The 25,270-nt window shown below is 45.0% G+C and overlaps 1 protein-coding gene across 1 annotated transcript in view; it reads right to left on the bottom strand.

The window, feature by feature from the left end:
* Positions 1 to 7,640, bottom strand: part of TOX3 (TOX high mobility group box family member 3) — a 103,876-nt gene extending 96,236 nt beyond the window's left edge. Inside the window, exon 1 of the mRNA XM_040633302.1 lies at positions 7,554 to 7,640. Coding sequence (XP_040489236.1) covers positions 7,554 to 7,640 — 87 coding nt within the window. The remainder of the gene's footprint in view (positions 1 to 7,553) is intronic.
* Between the last annotated feature and the right edge of the window lie 17,630 nt (positions 7,641 to 25,270).

The raw sequence follows: 25,270 nt of genomic DNA on the forward strand, positions 1-25,270 counted from the left end.
GGAGTCATGTGCATTTCCATCACTCTACTGCACACAGGACTCCCACTTGGTTCCTCAACCCTGAGCGCTCTCTTGAATTCCAGCGCATTAGGGCAAGTGTCTACATGTCTCTGTGGGAATATGGCACCAAAATATCCAGTATCAGCTTTAGCTTTCTTTCAAAACCAGCTTCTCCTGTGACCTCTCAGCTTCTGTTCCAGGTCCTACCATTTGTTCAGGGCCCCAGTTCAAACACTCTGAGTCACAGCCCCCCGCTCGGTCTCCCTTCTAAGTTACAGAGATGCTCTATTCAGGGCCCTCCCCTCCTTCCCATCCATGTTCACATCTCCTTAGTTTGAATCCTCTCACACCTTTATCTCCTTTGGGTGGTGACATCCTCCCTGGTCCTCCCACCCCTTGTCAGGCTCTACACTCATCTAGTCAAAGGTCAGATCCATCCTCAAAATGTACAACTCCAACCACACCACTGGTCCACTCCAAAGTCTTCAGCTGTGCTTCGTGCTTCGTAGTAGAGCCAGTTGTCTTTCCAAAGGCCTTTTTCCTTGCTAATAGAGCATTAAGATCATTGATGCTCCTGTGACAATGTGCCTGGCCCCCAGGGGATGACAGGGGATTGCTCTAAGTTGATCACAGCAATCTCCTTCTTCTTGGTCAATGACTGGCCTAGGCTGGGCATGTCATCCATTTCTGATCAATAAATAAAAGAGTCCAATGGAACTGTTCCCAGGAAAGCTATTCCTTCTTGTTAAGAGATACACAGAGGAACGTTTGCTATCACTTCCACCGCCCCGTCTACCTTGCTTCCTGTTTTGCACGCTATCATGTGAGGGTGGGATGTCTGCAGCTTCAGCAGCCAACCTGTGACCCTGAGGAGACTGCTGAAACTTCAAGAATGGCAGAATAAGAAGAAAAGAGAGTCCCTGAAGACATGATGGCCTTCATCCCAAATAGCCTGAGACTGCCTCCCTAAAGACTTCTTTGTAAGGAAACAAACGCCCTTATGCTTTCCACCACTGTTCGCTGGGTGTTCCGTTACCTGCAGCCCAGAGCATTCTGACAAACAAACACTTACAAGGAGCAAACTCTTTACGTTACCCCTGGAAGGTCCTCTGTGCCTGCAACATCAGCATGACATGGGAGCCCCAGCTGAGACCCCAGGATGCAGAACCTCCAGGGGTAAGGTCCAACAGTCTGTGTTCTAAAAAGCTCTCCAGGGGACTCTTGTGCACGCTGAGGTTTGGGAGACACTGCTTTGTAATATGATCACAAATTACTTGCTTTCCATTCACCTACTACCCTACCGAGCCTAAGGAACACTGGGCTCTGGACTTCTCTCGTGACGGCAACCCCACTTCACTAGCTCTGAGCAGCACATTTGTTGCTTGTTAAACTTCATCTACTCTTAAAGTTTTGAAACTCAAAGCCTCCAGGGACTGGAGAGGGACACCAAGGGCTGAGTGTGAGAAAGTCAGAGTGGAGAAGAACACGTTGCCATCCAGGACTGCCAAATGTATGATTATGTCAAAAGGAGAGGAGAGGAAGGAAGGAAGGAAGGAAGGAAGGAAGGAAGGAAGGAAGGAAGGAAGGAAAAAAAGGAAAGAAAAGAAAAGAAAAGAAAAGGAAAAAGACAAACTGAAAATCCAGATTTACATGCAAATATTTTTCATACAGACAATGAACTGAACTTTTTAAACTACTGGTCCAAATTAGAGAAAACAAGTTCTCAGGTGGACTCAGCGTCCCCCAGACAGTTTGTGACCCAAAATAGCGAGTTCTTAAAGTATCTACGCGTACCTTGAATGTTGTGGCCACCTACATTCATTGACTTGATCTAAAACGACTACGATTAATTCTCTGCGGCTTATTGTGTATCAGTCTCTACTGGCACAGGGTGTTCACCAACACCCCCCTGTTCAGGGTGGCGAAATGGTCAGTTCACGGACCTTCGGTTAGTGTCCGCAGGACTATTTAATCCATCAGTCGGTGAAGACTGGACATCTAGAAGCACAGGCTTCTCCAGGGTCTACAAAAATGCTTAAAATGTAAGGAGAAAAATTAATTGGCCACACCACACACACACACACACACACACACACACACACAACAAAGTTAAAACTAACAGATGCCTGAGACATGCGAACATAAGTGAACTCAGCAGCATCGACTCGGATTGGGTATGTTAATATGCCACAGCACAGTAAATGCAGGATGTGGAAGCAGCATTTTAACGTCTGATATGATGTCAGGGGAGCCAGATCAACAGTGCTTAGGACCTGCCAAGGTCCTGAAAAGGCCCTGAGTGCCAACATGGAACCAATAATCGCTCTGTCATAGTCTTGTCTACTTTATAGCAATCGCCAACTTCTTTAACCAGGTCTACTGCCCCTCGAGGCTGCTTACTCCAAAGGAGGATCCCCAGCCTAAAACAAAGTTTTCAACCATGGCTGCACGTTGGAATGACCTAGGGAGCTTCAGAAAACACTGCTGCCTGGTTCCCATCCCCAAAGGCTCTAACTAAACTGCGCTGGCTTAAGGCTGTGAGTCTGAGTATCTTTCACGAGCTTGCCCCCACTCACCATAGCTAGAGTAGAGCCAGGGCTAAACCCCCACTGTTTTAGAAACATTCTGGAAAACAGGCTCTGAAATAAGTCATCTCTCCAGTTACGCCATCTTGTTAACTAGATTTTCTTTCTACTGCCAAGTCTTGGAACAAAGGAAGATCCTGGTACCATCAAGCGCTCCGATTATCTAGAACAGAGGTCTGCAAACTGTTTCTGTAAAGGGACAAATACTAAATGTTTCAGGCTTTGCAAGCCATGCAATCTCTGTCACAAGTACTCAACTCTGACGTTGTAGCACGCAAGCAGCCACAGATGGTAAACAAATGAGTGGGGCCACGTTCTAATAAAACTTTATTTATGGATACAAATGTGAATGTCATGTAATCGTCACAGGGACGAAATATTCTTTCTTTTGATTTTTCTGCCATTTAAACACATAACAACCACTCTTAGCTCACAAACAAGCAGGTACAGGCAATGGGCCAGATGTGACCTGTGGGCCACAGTTTGCCAACCCCTGATCTAGAACTATTCCACGGACTCGAGACCTAAAACTAATGAATGGCCGAGTTCAAGTTATCCCGTCAGAACTACGTTGAAAGTGGTCAGATCCTACTTCCTGCACTCACTCAACTGAACGGTCCACGCAGTTGGACGTGAGAGTGGAACTGTCCACACAGGTGAACATAAACCATAAATGACTTCTTAAAAAATGATTTTCAAACCTCACCTGCATCTGAGTTTTTCTAAGACAAAAAACTGCAAAGAAGCAGTACACAAGCATGTTTCAGGAGTCCCACATAAGGATTTCAATGATGTGTTAATTTGCTACCAACATTCAAAATGCAGGATATTTCACATAAAAACTCAGATTATCATTGTCGTGGAAAAATAACTGCAAAGTGTGGATACTGGGCCCAAACGCGGGCATGGCAACAATCTACAGACGCTAAACAAGGCTACCCCTTTACACGGGGCATGTTCTCCCCCGGACCACAAACCCTATCTTCACAAAGGTTAACTGGCTGTCCCCTAGAGGCATTTTGAGTTTATGACCCCCTGTCTAAGGTCCTTAGGAAAACCTTCTATCTCTTTCACAACATGGCTTCAATATCTTGTTTGAGGACCTCACAGGGCAATCTCTCAATCTGCTCTCAAAATTCAACACCCCCCCCCCGCAAAACCAGGCCCTAGAAATGAAATCATTGGTTCTCATGCCAGTGCGAGGTATCAACTTAAGAAGAGTTTCAATCAAATCCCCCTCTCAGTATGTCCTTAATTTGAACCATGGTCTCCAGTAAGACAGACAAATGATAAACGACACTTCAGGTCTCCTTACTCTTCAAGCTAGCCACGACAGAGGCTGGCCCAAGGAGGTGGGGTAAAAGCACTCACATCAGAACACCTTAATTAAGCAGAATGATCAATAACCCATATAGTAATTAGAAAGCAAGGTTTGGGACTGATGGAGTAAAACCAACAAAAGGCTATTCTGCATAGGATAAGAAGTCAATAGCCAGATTTTGAAAGGAGTGGGGGTAAAAAAAAAAAAAAAAAAAAAAACTAAGAAAATGCAGAAAAGGCTAGTAACTAGAGTTTGGTCCAAGTTCATTATTAACCCACTGTGTGATTTCACCTGGCTCACACCCACCTCCAATACAATAGTTTATTTTGGTGTGACAGACTTCTGACAACCCCATGCTAATTGATCTGATGCATATTATCTTCTTATTGGTGAAAGGATCCAGGGAAAGAAAAATTTCAGACAGACAGTGGATCATTAATGTGCTTAAGTAACATAAGGCTAGCCCCCCTCCCCACCGCCTTTTTTTAAATATAGGTGGTAGTTTAATTTGTTAGTCACATCAGAAAAAGAAATGTTCAAACGGCAGATTTTCCACTTGAAATTAAAATGGAAATTAGCCCTTAGAAAGCAGAGATGACTGTAAGTTTATACATCAGTGGCTGGTTCATGAATTATTAACTGATTTTAATGATCCTGGCTATATTTTATTTGAAGTTATTCTCCTACTCGCAACGACTTTTGAACCCTCAAAACTCTTTCATCCATTCTCCGTAGACAGGACACTTTCTGAGCGCTGACATTTAAAAAGGATCCATATACTCACAGAATGTAAAGATAATACACACACATATAATTTATACACAGGACTCTCTGGTCGTTTGTTCAAGACAGAAATGAATGAAACCCTATTATTCACGGTTTGTAAATAAATTTAAAGATAAGCGCTAACTTTTCACTTGTTAAGCGGGGAGCAGAGGGTTCTCTATTTCTTCTAAAGTTTCCCAGATGGTCGTTAAAACAAGAAAGGGCAGAAACACACTTTCTCTGAATCCCATCATTTCCCCTCCAGAGTGATAATACGCCTCACTGAGAGTTAAGTCTTAAGAGATTAATAATTACGGGTATTCCCAAATAAAATAACTGCATGTCTTTGTATGCTGGTTTTTACATCTTCAATATAAACCCGTGTTGAATAGCACCCCAGCAGACACACAAGTTAGCTGTGAAACAAAATGCTATAAACCCTTAATTAGCACTTGCTGTTTCATACCCATAAAGTTAATACTTCCTCTTCCACTACATTCTCCCTATAAAGAAAAATTACTGGGAATAAAATTGGGTTTTGCACTGCTGAAATTAAGAGTAGGAAGATAAAGTATTGGGGCTCAAATTAAAGATTATTGTATTTTTATCTGCAAGGAATTAAATGCAAACATCCCTTAAAATAAGTACAATTTGATTTCTACCAATATTAAGCGCTGTGTCTGACTTTCGTCAACCGGATACACAGGGCACTTAGGACCACCAGATTGCCGAATTACTAGGAAACCAGGGTATTTTAGGCAAAAAGCTGCATTAAGAAAATATGACAGCAAACCAACTTACATCCTCACTGGTGAAGTTGAACAAGCATCTCAATAAATAAGGGGGGGAGGGTCGAGCTTTCTATACCCTCCTGAAGCAATGTTCTGAGTTTAAAAGGGCTCAAAATAGCTCTTCTCAAAAAAAAAAAAAAAAAAAAAAAAAAAAAAACAAAAACTAAATAAATAAAAAGAGACACACACAAAACACCCACAATTTCCTCTGGTCCCTTGAAGTACCCTTGGGATCTCGGTGAACAGAGAGATTTGCCACGCATTGCAGTGACTGCATTAGTACAAAAGGTTTCTATTTTGGTGTCATTCGAGTGTTGCTGATCTTAAATCAGCGAAAGAAGTAGTTACATTAAGCAAGGTAATGGCTTCCAAAAATAAGAGCATGCCCAGTTCTCCAAGGCTTGCATACACAGGCTAAGATGTAAGGAGATAAATAATACCCCACTGGAACAATTAGGTGGATTCTCAGAAACACGACATACTTAATTAGGCTGCCTAAGTCCCTAACTGAGCGTACAAGGGGGACTTTCTAAAGCATTTAATAACCTGAGTAAATCCAAAATCAGAGGAGAGAAACTAAAACCTGAACCCTGGCTACTGCCATAGGCCTTTCCTTCCTTCCCTTTCAATGCTTCACGTACCACTCTTGGAATTTTGAGAGCACGAACGCCCCCTCTCCCCGCCCGCCTACCACCGCCAGCACCCCCAAAGGTTTAAAACACACTGAATAAGGTCCCTTCGTTCTTTACTTGTGGGGAGGCCCGCGGTGCCAGGCGCGGGGCTGGGCGACGGGGACACGGGGGTTAGGCGGAGAGACCCCAAAGGTCTTTGACAAACTTCAGCACTGGAGTTGGGAACGGAGTATAAACAAATAGAAAGGAACACGAGCCTCCATCAGCCACGGGGCACTGCAAACTGCGCCTCACTCTAGATACAATTCCTCCTCTTCCTGTTATTTATTCATTAGTTTTGTATAGCACCTTTCTTTCAGCGGCTCCTTATTTCCTCCTCTGTTATCCCAGCAATCGTAAACAAACTACGATTTGAAAGAAAAGGGGAGGGGGGAGGAGGGAGGAGCAGGGGGAAGGAGAAAGAAAAACCACAGTCAAAAGGCACAGGCCATCCAGAGCACAGCTCTTTCTCTGAACATCGCCCTCGGGGTGATGTTTCCTCCAAAGCTTGGCCCCGGGGGCTTCAGGAAGGACCAAGAAGGGGAGTCCGCGCCGCCCCGGCCCAAGGGCTGTGACTACAGCCCGGACTCGCCGTTCCGAGCTGCGCCAGCTGCCCTTCTGAGACCCACCTTCGCCCACCTGAAACGCTCGGCCCTCGAAGTTGGCTCGGGGGGAGGGGGAAGGGAAGGAGGTGGGGTGACCCAGGGCGTGGTGTGGAGGTCTCCAAGCCTGATCTCCCCGAAATGCAAAACTTACCCCTCCCCAAAAAATGAAAGATGAGAAGCCACTGGCGCTAACCAGGGAGGGGCCGGCACCTCCGTTCCGTGGTCCAAGGCGCCCTAGGGAGCGAGCAGCAGAGGCCACCTGCGGGGGGGTCCCAACACTTCGCGGTCCCCCACCCCCGCCCAATCCAGGGCACGCTCAAAAGTTTGTTCCTTTCCTCCCCCGAGCGGCCCCGGGTCCAGCTCTCGAGTGCGCGGGGAAGGTAAGAGGGGCTGGGAGGGGGGGTGGGGGTGGCGAGGTCGTCGGACCACGAGATCAGGGACTCCTGCGATGCCCCCCCAACTCAGGGGCGCTGCGATCGTGTTTACTAATAACAACAACAAAGAATCACAAGCGTGCCCCCTCTTTCAGTCCTTGGGCTGCTCTTCGCTTCTTTGGGGCAGCAAAGGAGAGTCGGCGGGGTTGGGGGGTGGGGGGAGAGAGAGTGGAGCGCCGGCAGAGGGACAAAAAGGGGGTGTGGGAAGGGGGCAGAAAGAGTAGAGTGAGAGAGTTGGACAGAGACGAAGGCGCAAAAGGCAAAGGAGTGGAGAGGGGAGAGAAAAGTGCAGCGGGCGGGGAGCTGGAGCGCGGGGCGCGCCGGAGATGGGGAGGTGGCCCCCGCCCCGCCGCCCCCCGGCCCCGGCCCCGGCCCGGTCACCTTGCTGTAGCCGTAGTACCCCAGACACTGCGCGAAGTCCAGGCCGGCGGGGTCCCCGGCCGCCGCGGGGTAGAACCTCACATCCATGCCGGAGCCGGGCCCGGGGCCGGGGGCCGGGACTAGGGCTCGCCGGGGCCGGTGCCCGCCTCCTCGAAGCCGCTAGATCCACCGTCGGGGGCGCCCGGCCGGGGTTGCCCGGGGGGCTGCGCGCAGAGCTCGGGGCCGGAGGGGCGCCGCGACCGCAGCCCGAAGAGCCCGCGAGCCGCGGCCGCCGCACACAAAGGCGCGGCCACGCGAGCCGCGGGAGAGCGGGAGGCGGCCCGGGGGACGCGCCCCGCCGGGGCACCGAGGCAGCGCTGCGCGCGGGCCGGGCGCCCGGGGCGCGGGGCGCGGCGCGGGGGCCCGGGTGGCGCGGCGAGTTCAGGTGCGCGGGGCGAGGCTGGGACGGCGGCGGCGGCTGGCCCCGCTCCTCCTCCTCCTCCCCGGGCGGACTGAGGAGAGGAGCCGTGGAGACAAGGGGCCCGGCCCCTCCCCTCCTTCTCCCCCTCCTGCCTCCGCCGCCGGTCCCCTCCCCGCGCCGCCGCCGCTCCGCCCCTCCCACCGCGGGCAGCTGGCGCGCCGCCCGCCCCGCCGGTGCGCTCCTCGGCCCGGACCGCCCCCGGGCGCGCCGACCCCGCCCCGCCGCGGCCCCTGCCCCTCGCGGCCCCTCGCGGCTCACCCCGCGCCTCGCGCAGCCCTGGCGGTGCCCATCGCGCGCGCCGCGGCCTCCCCCTCCCCGGGGCCCTTCTCCCCACCTCGCCCCCCTTCTCTCTCCGGTCCTCTTTGTCCCCGATGCCTCGGAGCGCTCCTCGCTCCCTTCCTCTCCTTGGCCGCTTCGGCCAGCCGGCCGCCAGCCCCGTGCCCGGTGTGGCCCTCCCACCCCTCTTTCCGAACCCCGCTTCCCTCGGCCCCCAGTTTCTGATACCGGCGTCCACGCGCAGTCCGCTCCCTTGCCACCCCTCGTTCCATCGGTTTCCTCCCCTCTCCCCCTTTCGTCCCTCGTGGTGCCGGTCCCCCGGTCCGTCTACCCCACTCCGCCTTCCCGCACGAATGGCCCCTGCTTGGAGTCACCTAACCCAGCAGCTAACCTGCATGAGGGCCTCCCGGGAGCCGGGAGCCGGGACCCCATGTACACCTGTGGTATTTTCCAGAAGGGGTGTTGGGGCCTGACCTTTCACAGGTAGGCCGACTTGAAGCTTCCCGGGTTAAGCCTCGTGTCGGTTCTCTTCGTATTTCCTTTGCTCTTGTTTGTATTCGAAAGGCATTTGAGTAACTGGATCTAGGCGGATCATTCACTGCTCTCGGAGAGAAAATGTCCCCATTTTCCTAAAAGGTTCTGGGTGATTAACTTCCTCAAACTGCACTCACCCACCTCCTCTTTATTTCTTTTTCTTTCTTTAAGCTACGTCTCTGTGTGTGTGTGTGTGTCTCTGTCTCTCCCCCCCCTAGGGAGAGGCGGTGGGATTTGGTCCCCCTCCCCAATTCAGTTATCTAGAAGCTGCTTTAACCGGAAGGGAGAAATTTTTTCAAATATTTTAGCGCACATTCACCAACACTTTCGTCCCCTGAACACACTTTGCTGGGCCTGAACTTTTTCAGGCAAGCATCAGATGGGTTGCTTTTCATTCCTTCTGTTCTCCAAAGTAGCCTCTCCAACTTGGTGACACCTGTGTAATGTACCTTCACCCAATATTATCTTTCTGGAACCAAGCAGGAAAAATAAACGTCAATTAGGTGAAAGTTTGTGTATTTGCTCTTCTCTTCGCCTAAACGCGTGTTTGGATACTGCCCGAGAGAGCGGTGTGTATTCAGGAAAGGAACAACTGCTCACATTGTCCCTGGGTTGACTCCAATCCCCCCTCCTGAAAAAGCTTAGGTCCTCTCTCCCGGGTCTCCATTTAACGTTGACAACCCAGCGGCGCTCCCTAATGGCCCAGCGGGTTGCACAAATTGGCAGCGAGCTGAGATATTATCAGGACAACACCCCATTGAGCAGGTTCTTGAAGCTGCAGACGTGGAGGCCCTTTCTCTGGGCCACTGGGCGCCTGTGGCCTTTCCACCAATCAGAGCTGGAGGTTGCAGTGGCCACCTGTTGTCTCGCAAGAGAACGTCTTTTAAGTTTCACTATTAGTATTTAACAATGGCGTATAGTGCAGCGTCTGGCCGCAGGAGAGGAGCAGCCTGCTGATCGGAGGTACCGAAAAAGAAATTATTCTTTTTTTTTCCCAGATAGTTGTTACCAAGAGCCCAAAAGGCTGGGAAGCAGAGTTTTGCATTGCACAGTTACATTGCCCACCTTGTGCTCGCTCTCGCGTACACGTGGAGCAATCTGAGCTTGATTACACAGGATGAAGGCAAGTATAATCAAAGTTACGGAGAGAGTAAACCTGAAGTTGTAATCAGACCTTGAGGATCAAGAATACAAATATTCACAGTGGAAACCCCACTAGCTGCGAGCCTGGGAATTGCATGTGGGCTGACGTGTTGCCACAGCACTGAGCTGTAGACACTGGAAACTACAGTGAGAAGCTTCTCCCAGGAGGCTCCGGGGAGTTAGGAATGCCGGGTCACATCCAGTACCACCTCTTGGCCCTTGTTTTGAAAAAGCCTTCCCCTTAAAATCCCCCCTCCCTGTTATGATGCAAATGCCTTGGGGAAGGGAACAATATTCAGCAGTCACTATTTTATTATGATGATGATTTAGGAGGGAAGGTAAGTGATTTCCGAGTGTAGATCTTGATTAAAGGCGGGGGGGAACTGAGGGGCCTGAGGATATGTCTGTCGAGGCATTTGGAATGAAAAAAATCACTAGAACAGAAACAGGTGCTTTGGGAAGGCTGCTGACCTCACGGTTTTGTCCATAGTCTCCACGCCCTCGGCGGCTCCACAAATTACCTAAGGGGGGGGGGGTTTGCACCCTGCTGTTGTAGATCTCTTATATACAACAAAACTAGAATTGTATGTTGTTTCATTTAGAGCTTATCCGTTGCATTCAGAATACCACCTAAAATTTTAAGGGTTCTGGTGGATTTGAGGCCCACCCATTAAAAACTTGAGAACGATGCCTTTAAAACATGAATGCGATTGTAACTGCTGCCACGCTGTTTGTCATCTGAAGGGTGTCACCTTTTTCAGGCTGTCAGCATTTGTTTCTGAAATGCCACAAAGGTTTCCTTTGTACTAGGTTAGCCTTGAGTTTGAAGAAACTTCTCCAAGAACATATCTTAAACATGCTTTGAATTTATGCTGAACAGTGCTAACAGTTACTGATTTAGAAGGGCAACACAAGGATCGGTTATACAGAAAATACAACTTCTGGGCACAAGAAAATCCTGTAAGGTTACTGGATGACCGGAGTCAAAACGGTCGGTCTTACTAGTTTGATGTTTCCAATTGAACAGTACGTATGAGCCAAGAAACTAAAAAATGGGGGATGGGGGTGGTTGGAAATACACAAGCTTATCTTTAAGAAGTTCAGTGAAAATAAATATTTTTTTATGAAAGCAGAGAAATCATGATGGGAACACTATCTTACATCTTGACAGAACTCAAAAACTCTATTTCTCTACTCTGTGTCCAAATTAAGCAAGAAAGTTCCCATGAGGATTGCATTAGGGCCAAAGTTTATACCCAAAGATCTTACTGAGACCCCGGCTTTTAGGGAATCTGTGATTTAACCTCTCTGTGAATTGCTTGCCCAGATGAGATGAGGATACTATTAAACATTATATACAGTTTCATTTTCCTGAGTTTTGGTCATGAAAAGCCCTATCCAAATATTATGATCCTTGTTTGCAGTATGTAATGTAGCCAAATTAACAGCAGCTCCAAATGGAAATTAACAAGGCCAGAGCTACTCGAGTTTCTTCTCATCCTATTCCCATAGTAACAGCTAATGTATTATATTGGTAAAACATTTTATATTTGGTTTTATGTCTGAATTTGGCTTCATGTCAGAAAGCATAGCATTTCTATGCAGCACGGATTCCTGGTATCTGTATAACTTATCGCCATGAAATTTAGAGTTTCGTGTCAGAGAATCACCACTTCACATTCATAGTCTAAATCACACGCAGATAAAATCAAGTCAAGACCTACCAAGGCTGTCACAAAACAGTGGGGGTACACATGGTCTAGAGGAAGCATTCGCACCTCGGGCCCTCAGTACAAATCCCCAGTGTGGACCCTAAAACTACTCACCAGGAGAGAGTTCCACACAGGAATTATAGTGTGAATAAAATCCCCAGGCTTGGTCATCGTTAGCTGCAATTTTCCGTGAATCCAAACTTTGCAGGTCTGGAAATAGGAACTCTTTTGATATTTTTGCTTAGGTCAAAAAATACAGAAACGTGAGCAGATTGGGAAAAAATCAGCTCACTTTTCATACGTGTTTACGCATATGTGTATATTTATATATTTGTGTTCATGAGATTGCTTCTCACAGGAAAGCAACCAACTTTGGCCATATTGCTCTCTGCGTTACCAGGCACAAGAACCACTCTAGGAAACAATCATTTCCCCAGTTGACTATTACTTTTACTAACAATAGATACACCCATAGGTTCTGACAGTTATATAGTAATTATGGTACAGTAACCCCAAAACCCCTAGTAGCAAAAAAGTACTGAGCTGAGAATTTGTTCCCAGAAATATGAAATGCAGCATTTGCTTTTGACCTAAGTAGCTCTTCAATAAAGCTATTTTAAAAACCAATACACTCGACACAATCAGGAGGTGTGCAATTTTCAGTGTGTTTACACCCTGCCTTAAAAAAAATGTCCTGTATTCACAGAAATCCTAAACTGTCGTCCTGCCTGTTTTCTGAAATATAATCTATTTCTTTTAAAGTGAAAGAATGACCTCTTTTGCAGGAACAATTTTCAGAGACAGCGTGTTTATCAAATGGTTTCTCTGCTTCCATAAAAACAATTTATTTTCACTGAACCCTTCAAGATAAGCATCAAAGCCAGGAAGAATGTACAATGAAGTTTATAATTACACTCCAGAAACAAATACGGGGTAGTTTTTATTTTGCTCAAGTGAAAAAAAAATTTTTTCCCCCAAAGAGACAAAGGTAGTGATGGGGGGGGGGCGGTTATACAGGAGTGAAAATCAGGAAGCTCAGAGGTTTTCCAGAAGGAGGGGCCCTGCAGTGTTGCACAAAGACCACTGCCAAACAATGAAAGCTGAGGGTTGGGACTCTCTTAGCCATGGGGGGTGGGAGGGGGTGTCAGTCCATTTTTTATTCTTCACCAAGGGGGCAGCTAAAAGAGCATTAAGGAAAGAAAATCATTAAGCAGATATTAATTAAACCCTTCCACGACAGATCTGTATACCATTGCTTATATGTATCTCTCCGAGCCTCTGATGACATCCTTCCTTTGATAGGCACCCATGTTTCAAGGCTTAATTTATGTGGCATGTTATTATTAATAACCACTGAAAAATAAAAACTGTCCAAATAACGGAGAAAAGAACTGAGTCGAATAGTCTGTTTCTTAAGAAATGGGAAACAATCGCATTTGATCACAGAACAGCCAAGGACTAGCAGCAAAATAATCTCCCCTAATTTACATAGATCTGTGCGTGCCAAACAAACGAGTGTTTGCTTTTCGAGTAATAGTGCAGGTGTGTATCCTGCAGTGACGAAATCTCTAACTCATCAAACTGTTTCGCCAGAGTGGGACATGCCCTCTTTTCTGGAACCGTTTCAAGCTTTCTCCCCAGCATTCCAGCCACCTGTTTATGGAGTTCATCCTCGAGAGTACATGCATGCAATTAGAAACAAGAAAATGAAAATAAATGACCTTGTTTGTTATTTATAACAAAGAAACTCAGCGAAATTAATGCTGTGGAGCTTGACCTCTTGACCCGGGAGAAACAGCCACCTCTTGGCTTTTGAAGAATAAATAATACTCCGGCAGCTCCCTTTTGTCCAGCCAGCCTGACTTTTGGCTGGCCATTAAAGCCGTACATCCAAAATATTAAATGTTTTACAAGTTAGAGGATTTGCGCTCTTTAAAAAAGCGTGTTGAAAGAAGCGAGGCTAGCGAGCAAAAGAGCTCGTCTTTTTAAGGCGAGCAGGTAAAATCACTTAGTTTTATCTACTCAGTGTGTCCTGAGTCAACAACATGTTGAAGAGAAGGAAAATATTAAAAAGTTTGAACTAGAGCTTTGGGAATCGAAGAATTCTTAAGTATGTAATGGAACTCAAATCGAAAGGTGGTCTTGCCAAGCGGTTCAGGGAAACCATCCTTCCCTTGCTGTGGAGGCTACTGGTGGGAAAGGAGAGGACAACTTCCTTCCGCTACATAAATGCAGTGTGGTTGGTGCCCCCAGGATGTGCAATGAAGGAGCACTGTCACCCCCTTCCCCCTCAACTCACCTCAACGCACACAGTCCAGAAACTCAGGGCAGGCAGGACATGAACATCACAAGGGTGGAAGACTCTTCAGAACCTGTATCTGGGGGCGCCTGGGGGGCTCAGTCGGTTAAGCATCTTCCTTCGGCTCAAGCCAGGTCATGATTTCAGGGTCCCGGGATCGAGTCCCGCGTCCAGCTCCCTACTCAGCGGGGAGTCTGCCTCTCCCTCTCCCTCTGCCTGCTGCTGCCCCTGCTTGTGCTCTCTCACTCACTCTCTGTCAAATAAATAAATAAAATCTAAAAAAAAAAAAAAAAAGAAAGAAAAAAGAACCAGAACCCAATTGAAACATCTTCGGGTAGAATCATTGGTTGCAAGTGACACCCCATAACTTGCGTGGCTGGTCCCAAGGCTGGCCTCTGCTACCACCTCCTGCCTTCTTTCTCCCCTCTTGGATCCCTCCTTCATTCACCCACAGCGCATTCCACAAGTGTCCTGGATTCTTCCAGTCCTTACGTGAACTTCTAAATTTGGTTGTTTTTCCTCCTCAAGTTGTTTATTTAATGTCCTATCTGTCCGGTGCTACTAGGTCTTTAGCTGTTTTATTTTTCCCCAGGAATATAAGTAACTCTCTTCTCAAGAAGCACTCTCTACTGTTCCTCAAAAATATCTTTTTCACTGTAAAATGAAGTCAATTTCACGAGGTATGCAGACCATCATGCAACTGTTACCCTGGTATTGACCATCCCTCCTCACCTTTTCTTTTCCTTCTGCTGCCATGGGGTCCTTCATCGTGTCCTCTCCCCACCTCTCCCTGGGGGTGCTGCAGCCGTAAATCTGGAGCGATCACTACAGTTGGTCACTCTCATACCCGCACAACAACAAAATCATAGCCACGAAAGGACCAGCCTTCTGGTTAACATCTGTGAGATTGGCCAACGCTCAGGTCCAGAGAAAGAAGCTATCGCATTTAATTGGTCTAAAGAAACCCATTCTGCAACCCACAGCATGTCAGTTAGCCTTTCACTGAAAGACGAAGCTCTCATAATCTAGAAACATTACCAAAGGCGTTCCCACTGTGTGTTTCAGGTACCAGGTGTCATAGCTGTTTCAGGGCAACCATAGACCACTCCACCTTACCCAAAACTGAACCTCACATCACTTACTATTCAACAAATTCTCACTCTGCCTTTGTAAGTATGTGGTGCTCAGCTTCTAGAAATGGAGGGGGCGGGGGGAGGCGGGGAAGAGCACGATTGCTGTCCATCCTGAAGATTTTAAGACACAGGGAAAGTATTATAATAATGAAATTTTCTCATCAATGTCATAGGAGAGAGCCGCACTTCCCACTGATGGGAGTCAGCAAACTTTTGTTTACAATTTCCTTACAGGTATTATGGATAACATGTCAGGGTGTTGCTTAGAGAAGGGAGAGATTGTTGATCTGGGGAAGCTTCCTGGAGAAGACGGTTGAAAGTAGAAAGCATTTAGGGGAGGCAAGAAGGATGAAAAAGTGCCCAAGGGGGAGAGAGATTGCGAACACAGTTCTTAAAGAGAAGAGGTCACACATGTGGTGGGGATATGAGGTCGTATCGGCCATTTCCTTTCTTTTTTTTTAAAGATTTTATTTATTTATTTGACAGTGAGAGAGACAGCCAGCGAGAGAGGGAACACAAGCAGGGGGAGTGGGAGAGGAAGAAGCAGGCTTCTCACTGAGCAAGGAGCCCAATGCGGGGCTCGATCCCAGGACCCTGGGATCACACCCTGAGCCGAAGACTGACGCTTAACGACTGAGCCACCCAGGCACCCTGGCCATTTCCTGGATAGTTTATGCTACAATAACAAATAAGCCCTCACACCTTGGTGGGTTACCACCACGAAGAGCTGTTGCTCACCCACATTTCTATCCACCACCAACCAGCTGCAGCTCCGCTCCGTACTTTCATCCCGGGACCGAAGCTGTCTTGCGGCAGAGGAAGAAGGTAGAGTAGAAGCACGCTACAGCATTCCCAGGCCCTCCTCGCCTTGCTTCCACTCACTTCAAGGGTCAAAGCCAGTCAGAAGGCCCAGCCTCCTGCCCATGGGGCTGAAGGGATGATCGTCCTATGGGTGTCAGCCCGCATTTTGCAATCGTGCGGTCCGTGACACGGGAAGAGTGTTTTGTTGTTGTTGGGGTTTTTTCAGGGACTTAGCAAAAGTCTCAGACAACCAGGAAAATTGTTTTGCTGAGCAGTGAATGAGTTGAGGAGGTTGGTGAGGTAAGATGCTGGCAAGTTACGGGTGGAGGAAATGGCCAGAGCAGAGAAGTATGTAGAGTTTCGAAGGCCAGGCAGCTGAGTTAGATTTGATGTGGGTGTCTACATGGATGACATGAAAACATGGCGCGGTCTCTGATCTCCAATTTGCGTTAACTCATCTATAGCAAATTAATTAACATTTTATGAGTTTATATCCCATGCCAGTTGCAGTGCGATGTAGACATTTGCATATATATATATATTTTTAAATTTTAATCCTCATAACATCTCCCTGAGATAGATCATATTCCCCTTCTTTTTTAGTTGAAGAAGTGGGCTCACAGAGGTTAAATGACTCGCTTAAGGACACAGAAGTGGCACACAGGAGCCGAGATGCAAATTGAGGTCTCATCTTTCCGCTGCATCACTTCAGGGCAAAGAAATAAAAGTGTCACCTTGCTTTAGTACTGACTTGTTATTCTTTATGTCTCCCTAATACCCAGCTGTCTGAAAGTGAGGTTAATACGCTACTTTTTCTCCTCAAGCAGAAGTTGTCATTAACATGATGTTTGTATAAGCACTCCGCGCATAGTACAACTTCATAAGTGAATACAGAAGAAACGAGTCTTTACCCGAGGTATTTATTATAAAATCCTGTGGCAGAGACAGTTGCTGTTTACTAAATGTTCATGTGCTGCCCCACCCCCCAGCCCCCACCACGTATTTCCCAACGTGCCTTGCCATTAGGTGACCAGGTCTTGCCAATGGACTCTGAGCACACGTGTGTCTCTTCCAGGTGGAGACAACTAAGAGCTGGTATGTATCCTCCATATTCCCTACACACCTCTGTGGTGTCCTTGGTGGCCAGGCAGGCCAGATACCCTAGGTAGAAGATGGAGGAGGACCATCCAAGCCTCAGAATATACAGGAGCAAAGACGTATCTCTACGGTGTTGCCCCATGGAATGTCAGTGTTTACTAGTTACCACAGCCTAGCCCACCCTGAGCAATACAGATCCCCATGACTTTACATGATACAAGGAAAGGCACCGTGTGTGTCTTCCTCGTTCCCTGATTGCTGTTGCTGAGTACAGAGCCTGCCATGTGGCATATGCTCAGGAGACATTGGTGGAAGGAAAGTGAGTGAATCCAAAATGGAGTCTGGTCTCTGTATGCTGTTTAGTTAAGCCACCTATGAATTGTTTTTGGGAATTGGTGGTTGATCGATCTTCCTGAAATATCTTGGCATTACATTGGATTAAGACTTTACTATATATTTATATATTTTTCAATTTCAAATTCCTCCCCCTAACATTCAAGATTCTCATAATCTGACCAGGGTTCTTCTATCTCTAATGTAAGCCATGGGACATGTGGCCTCTAGTTGTTGGAGTGATATTAAAGAAAATATCTGTATTTCAGCCACACGTTTGTCAAAATTTTCCGTGATAATCTTAGACATACAATTGCTGTCTAGAGAATCTTGGAACCAGGAAGGCGCTGTTGGTTACCTCCTCCAAATTCATTGTCCCTTCTTTTCGTGTAACCCTATCTCTGATGTATATTGTCCCCCTGTCCTCCGTGTGGCCGTATTCACTCAGCATGGATGCTATCGTGACAGCCCCATTTTCATTGGCTATGATGCATTTTTGGTCCAGGGAGCATAAACAAGGGTGCAGGAGGGTTTCTAAGAAGAGTTTCCTTGCTCTTAAAAACAAACGCTCAAAAAGACGTAATCATTTCTTCTTCCAGACAATACCATGTCTGGCCATGTTGCACCCACCATGTCAACATGAAGGGATCTAGCCTGAGGTCAGAGTTGACATACTGAGAAGAGAATGGTGAGGCAAAAACATGCAAAGGACAGAGATGCTTGACAATGTCATGAGTCTCTGAATTAACCAACCCCAGGGCTCTCTTCTTCCTGATTTCTAGTTAGGTGAAATAACACGTGCTTATCCTTGAATCCAATTAAGTCCAAGTCTTCTGTTTATACAATTAAAAGCACTGAAACCCATTTGAACTTGCTGTATTGTTTGCCGTGCATTAATGCATTAAATGTATCACAGACAGGGTGCTTAAACACCAGAAATATATTTTCTCACAGTTCTGCAAGGTGGAAGCCCTAGACCAGGGTCCTGGCAAGTTTGGTTTCTCCCAAGACCAGCTTCTTGCTACCTCTTCTTGCCCTTCCGGCCCCACGCATCCTTGGGTTTCTCTCTCTGTCCTAATCTCTTTTTGTAAGGACACCCATCCGATTGGGGTAGGGGCCATACCAACAGCCTCATTTTTAACTTCAACACATGTGAAAAGGCCCCATCTACAAATACAGTCACATTCTGAGGTCCTGTGGGTTAGGGCTTTGGCATAGGACTTTTGGAGGGAACAAAGTTACAACACTTGCTCAAGCCAAAAAGGGAGTTAATTTTAAAACTACAGAAAAACTCACAGAATCAAAGTACAGGTTATAAAGTTAGACACCTCATGGGAACTGGGAAACCAACAGACAGCTACTCTCTTCATCTTTTTCCCTCTTTCTGGTTTCAAATTTCTGTTTCTCTCAGCATGTAGGCTTTGGTTCTTTCTTTCTCCCTACAGATCAGCTCCGAGTCTGCTGCGCGTCCATGGCCCATCATGGTGCCCCACGATGGTGGCCCCAGCCCCTGAGTCACATGACCCTCCTGTTTAACTCCCTACAGCTAAGAGAGTCAGCCTTCATGGCTTATTTCTCTTTTCATTTTCTCTGAGTTTTCTTTAGATAGCTTTGACATAGAACATTGTAGAAGTTGTGTGAGGTGCACAACAGCTTGATTTGATCTGTGTATAGGTTGCAAAATGATGACTACGTAAGTTTAGTTGCCATCCATCACCTCACGTAGTTACAATTTATTTCTTGTGATGAGAACTTTTAAGATCTAGTCCCTTATCAAGTCTTTACTAAGCTGTTGAGATAGAAAATCTGATTGGCTCACTTAGTTCACCCTTGGTCCAACCTAATGTGGCCAGCCACCAGGGGCTGGCTCTGAGGGTCTATGACTAAGTTCATCAAGGAGACATTTGACTGGGAATGAAATATTTGGCAGCCCTAGTGGGATGAACGAAATATGGATAAATTTATACTACAGTCAGGTGGATTTGAAGTAGATTGAACAATCATACATAAAGTGTGTTGATTTACCATTGACAACCTGCAGAGAAGCCTTTAGTAAAGTCTCTCTTATTCTGCCCTTGATTCTGATCTTTTAAAATTTTTCCAACATTTTAATAAATAGATTAAGACATCGAAGATATGCCAACTGAATTTTCAATTGACAAAATGATGGAAAATTTCTTTAATATAGTTGGAGACGAAATTCGGACTCAAAATGATCATGAAAGACTAGAAACCCAGGTAGAACAAATAGGATGCCAGTTAGCTCAGATTAGTATTGACTTCCAAATCTGGAGTTCAGTGTTCACCTGCAAAACAATGGGATGGAGTTTTCAAAATGAGCCCTTTTATAAACTGTAGCCATCTATAAGCCTGTGTCTTCTCTTCCCAAGAAGAAAGTCCTTTTTAATTAGTTGTATGCTAAAGTTAGTTTGGTTAAGTAAATGTTTTCCTAAAGTTGGAGGGTTCCTATAATTTTGGTTTCCCTTTTATTTGCAGATCAAGTAGATAACAAGACCCAGTAAGTAATTTCAGGTTCCCACAGGTAACTCATCAACCTGGAAAATCCCTGAACTAAGAAGTCCCTCCATAACGTAGCTTAACAAGGGGAAACTACTGTAAATTACAGCGTGAGTCTAACCACGATCTCTCTCTCTATATATAGCTGGATATTCTGTAAGCTCAGCTTTCCCAAATTAGGGAAGAAAAAAAGGACAAGCTCACTTTCCAGCTATGGTATTATGCCATTTCTATTTCTTAAATTTTTTGAAATGACCTTATTACTTTCCTCTTATATATGAATATATCCTCATTGAAAACTGAAGTCCAAATATTATAAAAATATGTCACATAGAAAATGAAATATTGGGCACCTGAGTGGCTCAGTCGGTTAAGCATCCGCCTTTGGCTCAGGTCATGATCCCAGGGTCCTGGGATCAAGCGCCGCATCAGGCTCCCTGCTCAGCGGAGAGCCTGATTCTCCCTCTTCCTCTGCCTTGCCCCCCTCCTTGTGCTCTCTGTCTCTGTAAAATAAATAAATAAATATTTTTAAAAAAGGAAAAGAAAATGAAATATTGCATGATCTGTAACCAATGTAATTAGTTAGGTGACTACTCTTTTTTTCAGATTACATTTCTATGCATACTCCAATAATTGATCAATATTTTATTTTAATGAATATAGGATCACACACATATTCTTCTTAACTTTCTTTTCTCATGTAAGCATATATCCTAGAGCCTAATTGCTGTATACCAATTAAAGCCAAGGACAACTAGAAAAGCTAGACGAAGTATTGGATCAGGTTTGAGGCATCAGAAGGCTACCAGGGCTACAAGGACTTGAGGGGCTAAGATTCTTGAGAGAAGGCAAGTACAAAATAGTGAGCTCAACATTCCTCCTGCTTGCCCCCTCAAGGCCTTCATCTGGTTCACAAGCAGTAGCTGAAGACAGAGAAGCTGAGCAATGCTTCTGGCAGTCTTACCAGACTGAGAAATGGGAATTGAGAACCCAGTAAAGAAAAGAGGCCATGATACGCATGTCAGGTTTTCCACTGGCATCCACGAAGGCTGTACTCTGGAAGTGGCAGTGAACCAGAAACAAACCAACCCCCGCAAAGAGTGAAGTCCAGTTTTGAATAAACTCAATCTCGTATAGGATTAGGTGATTTGCCTTTACCCTACTTGCTAGAAGAAAAAGCAAGTCTTCTTTGTAAGAGAATAAAGTTACCCAGAGCCTCAAATGATCCTAATTGCCTTATATATGTACAGTTGACCCTTGAACAACACAGGTTTGAACTGTGGGGGTCCACTTATCTGTGTTGGGTTTTTTTTCAATAAATACAGTACAATGTAAAGGTATTTTCTCTTCCTTAGGATTTTCATAATAACATTTCCTTTTCTCCAGCTTACTTTATTATAAGAATACAGTATAGAATACATATAACATAAAAATGTGTGTTAATTGACTTTATGTTATCAGTAAGGCCCTTGGCCAGTAGTAGGCTGTTAGCAGTTACATTTTGGGGGATCAAAAGTTATACATGGCGTTTTAACTGCATGGGGTTGGCGCCCCTAACCCCAACTTTGCTCAAAGGTCAACTTATGATACCTGGCAACTAATTCTAAGCTAGCAGTCATTTTAGGAGACAAAATTACATGATTGAAAAAATAGTTGAAAGAGGCACATTTAAACGGTGTCCCAAGTATTGAGCTTACTAGACTTGGATTTTAAAATAGCCATGATTAATACCTTAAAAAATTGACTTGCAATATGAGGAATTTCAGCAGAAAACTGAAAACTATATAAAAAAATGAAGTGGAAATTCTATCACTGAAAAATCATTGATGTTAATAAACCGTTAATTTTAACAGTAGATCAAATCAAATCATTTTGACAGTAAATTAGCCACAGAGAACAGGGAGCTATTGAGAAGAAAACAGCTGAGCTAAAGTGGGTGCCTGGCTGGTTCAGTCATCAGAGTGTGTCACTCTTGATCTTGGAGTTGTAGGTTCAAGCCCCACATTGGGTATAGAGATTACTTAAAAATAAGAATCTTTAAAAAATATCCCTGAGCTAAAGCAAAGAGAAAAGAAAAAAGGATGAATGCAGTTGAGCCTTGTGGTCATATGGACATGGTTTTTCTAGAATATATGTAATTGAACTCTCAAAAGAAGAGGAAAAAGCAAATGGGGCAGAAATAATACATGAAAAAACAATGACTGAAAAATTTCCAAAACAAATAAAAGACTTCAATTCACAGAAGGACTTTGAATCTCAAACAAGATAAATATAAAGAAATAACACTGGGGCACCTGGGTGGCTCAGTCAGTTAAATGTCAGACTCTTGGTTTGGGCTCAGGTCATGATCTCAGGGTGGTGAGACTGAGCCCTGCATCAGGCTCCACCATCAGCACAGAGTCTGTCTGAGATTCTCTCTCTCCCTACCCCTCTGCCCCTCCTGCTCATGCTCTCTCTCTCTAAAATAAATAAATAAAATCTTAAAAAAAAAAAAAAAAGGAATAATACTTAGCACATTATAGTAAAATTAAAAAATCCTGAAAGGAAACATCCTTCCTTTAAGGATGTAACAATCAGAATTGCAAATGACTTCTAAATGAAATGATGGAACTCATTATACAATGGAATAATATATTCAAAGTGGAGACAGAAAATAACCACCAACCTAAAATTTTAAAAAGATAAAGCTCTAAAAACAATGGTATGGTATCGTAAAGACATCTACTTCCCCCAAATTTCTCTGCAAAATAAATGCAATACCAATCAAAATCTCAGCAGAAAATTTTTTTTGAATAAACTGACAAGCTGATTCAAAATTTATATTAAAATGAAGACATCCAAGAATAGCAAGACTGTCTTGAAAAAGAACAAGTTGAAGAAGCTATACTATCAGGGATCAAGCCTTATTATAAAGCTATAGTAATGAAGATAGTGTGGTATTGATGCAAGGGTAGATTGAAGGAGACCCACACACATATGAGCACTAATTTTATGAAAAATGTAACACTGTAGAGCAGTGCAAAAGAATGGTCTTGTCAGAAAATGGTTCTGGACCCTTAAAATCCATGTGAAGAGGGTATTTGGATGGCTGAGTCAGTTAAGTGTCCAACTCTTTTTTTTTTTTAAAGATTTTATTTATTTATTTGACAGAGATAGAGACAGCCAGCGAGAGAGGGAACACAAGCAGGGGGAGTGGGAGAGGAAGAAGCAGGCTCATAGCGGAGGAGCCTGATGTGGGGCTCGATCCCATAACGCCGGGATCACGCCCTGAGCCGAAGGCAGACGCTTAACCGCTGTGCCACCCAGGCGCCCCTAAGTGTCCAACTCTTGATTCTGGCTTAGGTCATGATCTCAGGGTTGTGAGATCCAGCCCCACTGGGTGAGGAGCCTGCTTAAGATTCTCTCTCCCCCTCTCCCTGTGCCCCTCTGCCATAAAAAAACAAATGAAGGAAAAAAAAGAATCTTCAATTATCCCTCATCCTAAACATCCAAAGTGGATTGTAGATGTGCATGGAAAGGTAAAATTATAATAGAGTTTTCAGAATATAAGATAGGCAAACGTCTTTATACTTTTGGGATAGTCTTTCTTAACATGACATAATAAACACTATAAAAGAAAAGACTGGTACTTTGGACTTCACGAAAATAAAGAAATTGATCTGCATTAGAAGACATCCTTAGGAGAGTAGAAAAGCAAATCACAGAGTGATACATGAACTTGAAATACTAAAACTAAAAGAGTTATATCCAGATTATATGAAATTCCTACAAACAGACAAGAAAAATAATGGAAAAGTGGGAAAAGATTTAAACGGGCACTTCACAAAGAGGGTATCCAAATGGCCAGTAAACACATGGAAACATGTTCGACCTTATTAGTCACTGGGGAAATGCAGAGCGAAGCTGCAAGTGCTTACCAGTGCATGTTCAACAGAAGAGCTGAAATCAAAGAGACTGTGACTACCCAGGGAGGTGAGGATATGGAGCAACTGCAATTCTCATACTGCTGGTAGAATTATCACTGGTAAAAACCACTTTAAAAACTCACTGATAGTGCATGTAGAATTGGACATGCACATACCCTATGATCCAGGAATACCACTCAGAGGTATATTCCCAACATAAATGAGCACATACATGCACCAACAATTACATCCAAGAATGTCCATAGTAGCATTATTTGTAATTGCCAACATTTGGAAACAACAGTAGAATAGTCAAAGTACTATATATTCATAAAACGAAACACATACAAAAAGGAAAACAGAAACTACTTCAACATGTAACATCACAGATGACTTTCGCAAACATAATATGAAATGGAAAAATCCAGACCCAAAGAAGTATATGCTGTATGATTCCATTTATATTAAAGTTCAAACAAATAGAGAAAACTAATTGATGACGTTAGACATGAGGATAGAGGTTCACTTTGGGGACAAAGCAAGGGCGGTGAGCGGTTGGGAAAACAAGTGGGGCATCTGGGTTGATGGTAGCATTCTATTTCTTCATCTGGCTGGTGGTTGGGTATTTGACTTTGTGTTAGTCACCGAGCTTTATGTTCATATCTGTGCATTTTTCTGTGAGTATGCTATAATTCAATGTTTATTTTATTTTTATTTATTTCTTTAAGATTTTATTTCTAAGTAATTTCTACACCCAACATGGGGCTCCGACTCATAACCCTGAGATCAAGAGTCACATGCTTTACTGACTGAACCAGCCGGGTGCTCCTTTTATTGTTTTATTTATTTATTTTTGAAGTAAGATCTGTACCCAACAGGGGGCTTGAACTCATGACCCTGAGATCGAGAGTTGCATGTTCTAGCAACTGAGCCAGCCGGGCACCCTTTCAATTATGTCTTAAATTCACTCTAAAGCTAGAGGGGTTACCGGAAAAAATATCCTGGTGCTCTTCCCAGTTTACAGACTTCCACTTCTAATGCTTTATCCCATCAAGTTTTAAAGGTGATTCTGATGGGTGCTTCTCCACCCATCTACACACGTATATCAGTGAGAAGCACTGACTTGTAGGAGAAATTCCAGGTTCCCAGCCATGACATTCAGGCTCCTTCTACCGCGATCCTTCTTTGCGCTCTGGTACTTGTCGATGCCCAAATATACTACATCATTTGGTATTTATTTATGCTCTTCCCTTTGCCTGGCACATTCATCATTATCCACACCCCACCTCTATCCCTCCCATCTAGCTCAGGGAGTCTCAGGATAGGGTGAGTACAAAAGTTATCTTGGGAGCAACTTAAAATGGTCAGGCCAATTTCACCAGAGAATCTGATTAGATAAGCATCTATACAGTGACAGCTACCAGTACACAGACAAGTTGAAACCCACTCGACTTGGGTAGTGCCCTGTCTTCCAAACTTGTCTAATGATAAGAATCACTTGGGGCA

This window comes from Ursus maritimus, unplaced genomic scaffold (genome assembly GCF_017311325.1).
Source record: "Ursus maritimus isolate PB19 unplaced genomic scaffold, ASM1731132v1 scaffold_19, whole genome shotgun sequence".
In the NCBI taxonomy this organism is placed as follows: Eukaryota; Metazoa; Chordata; class Mammalia; order Carnivora; family Ursidae; genus Ursus; species Ursus maritimus.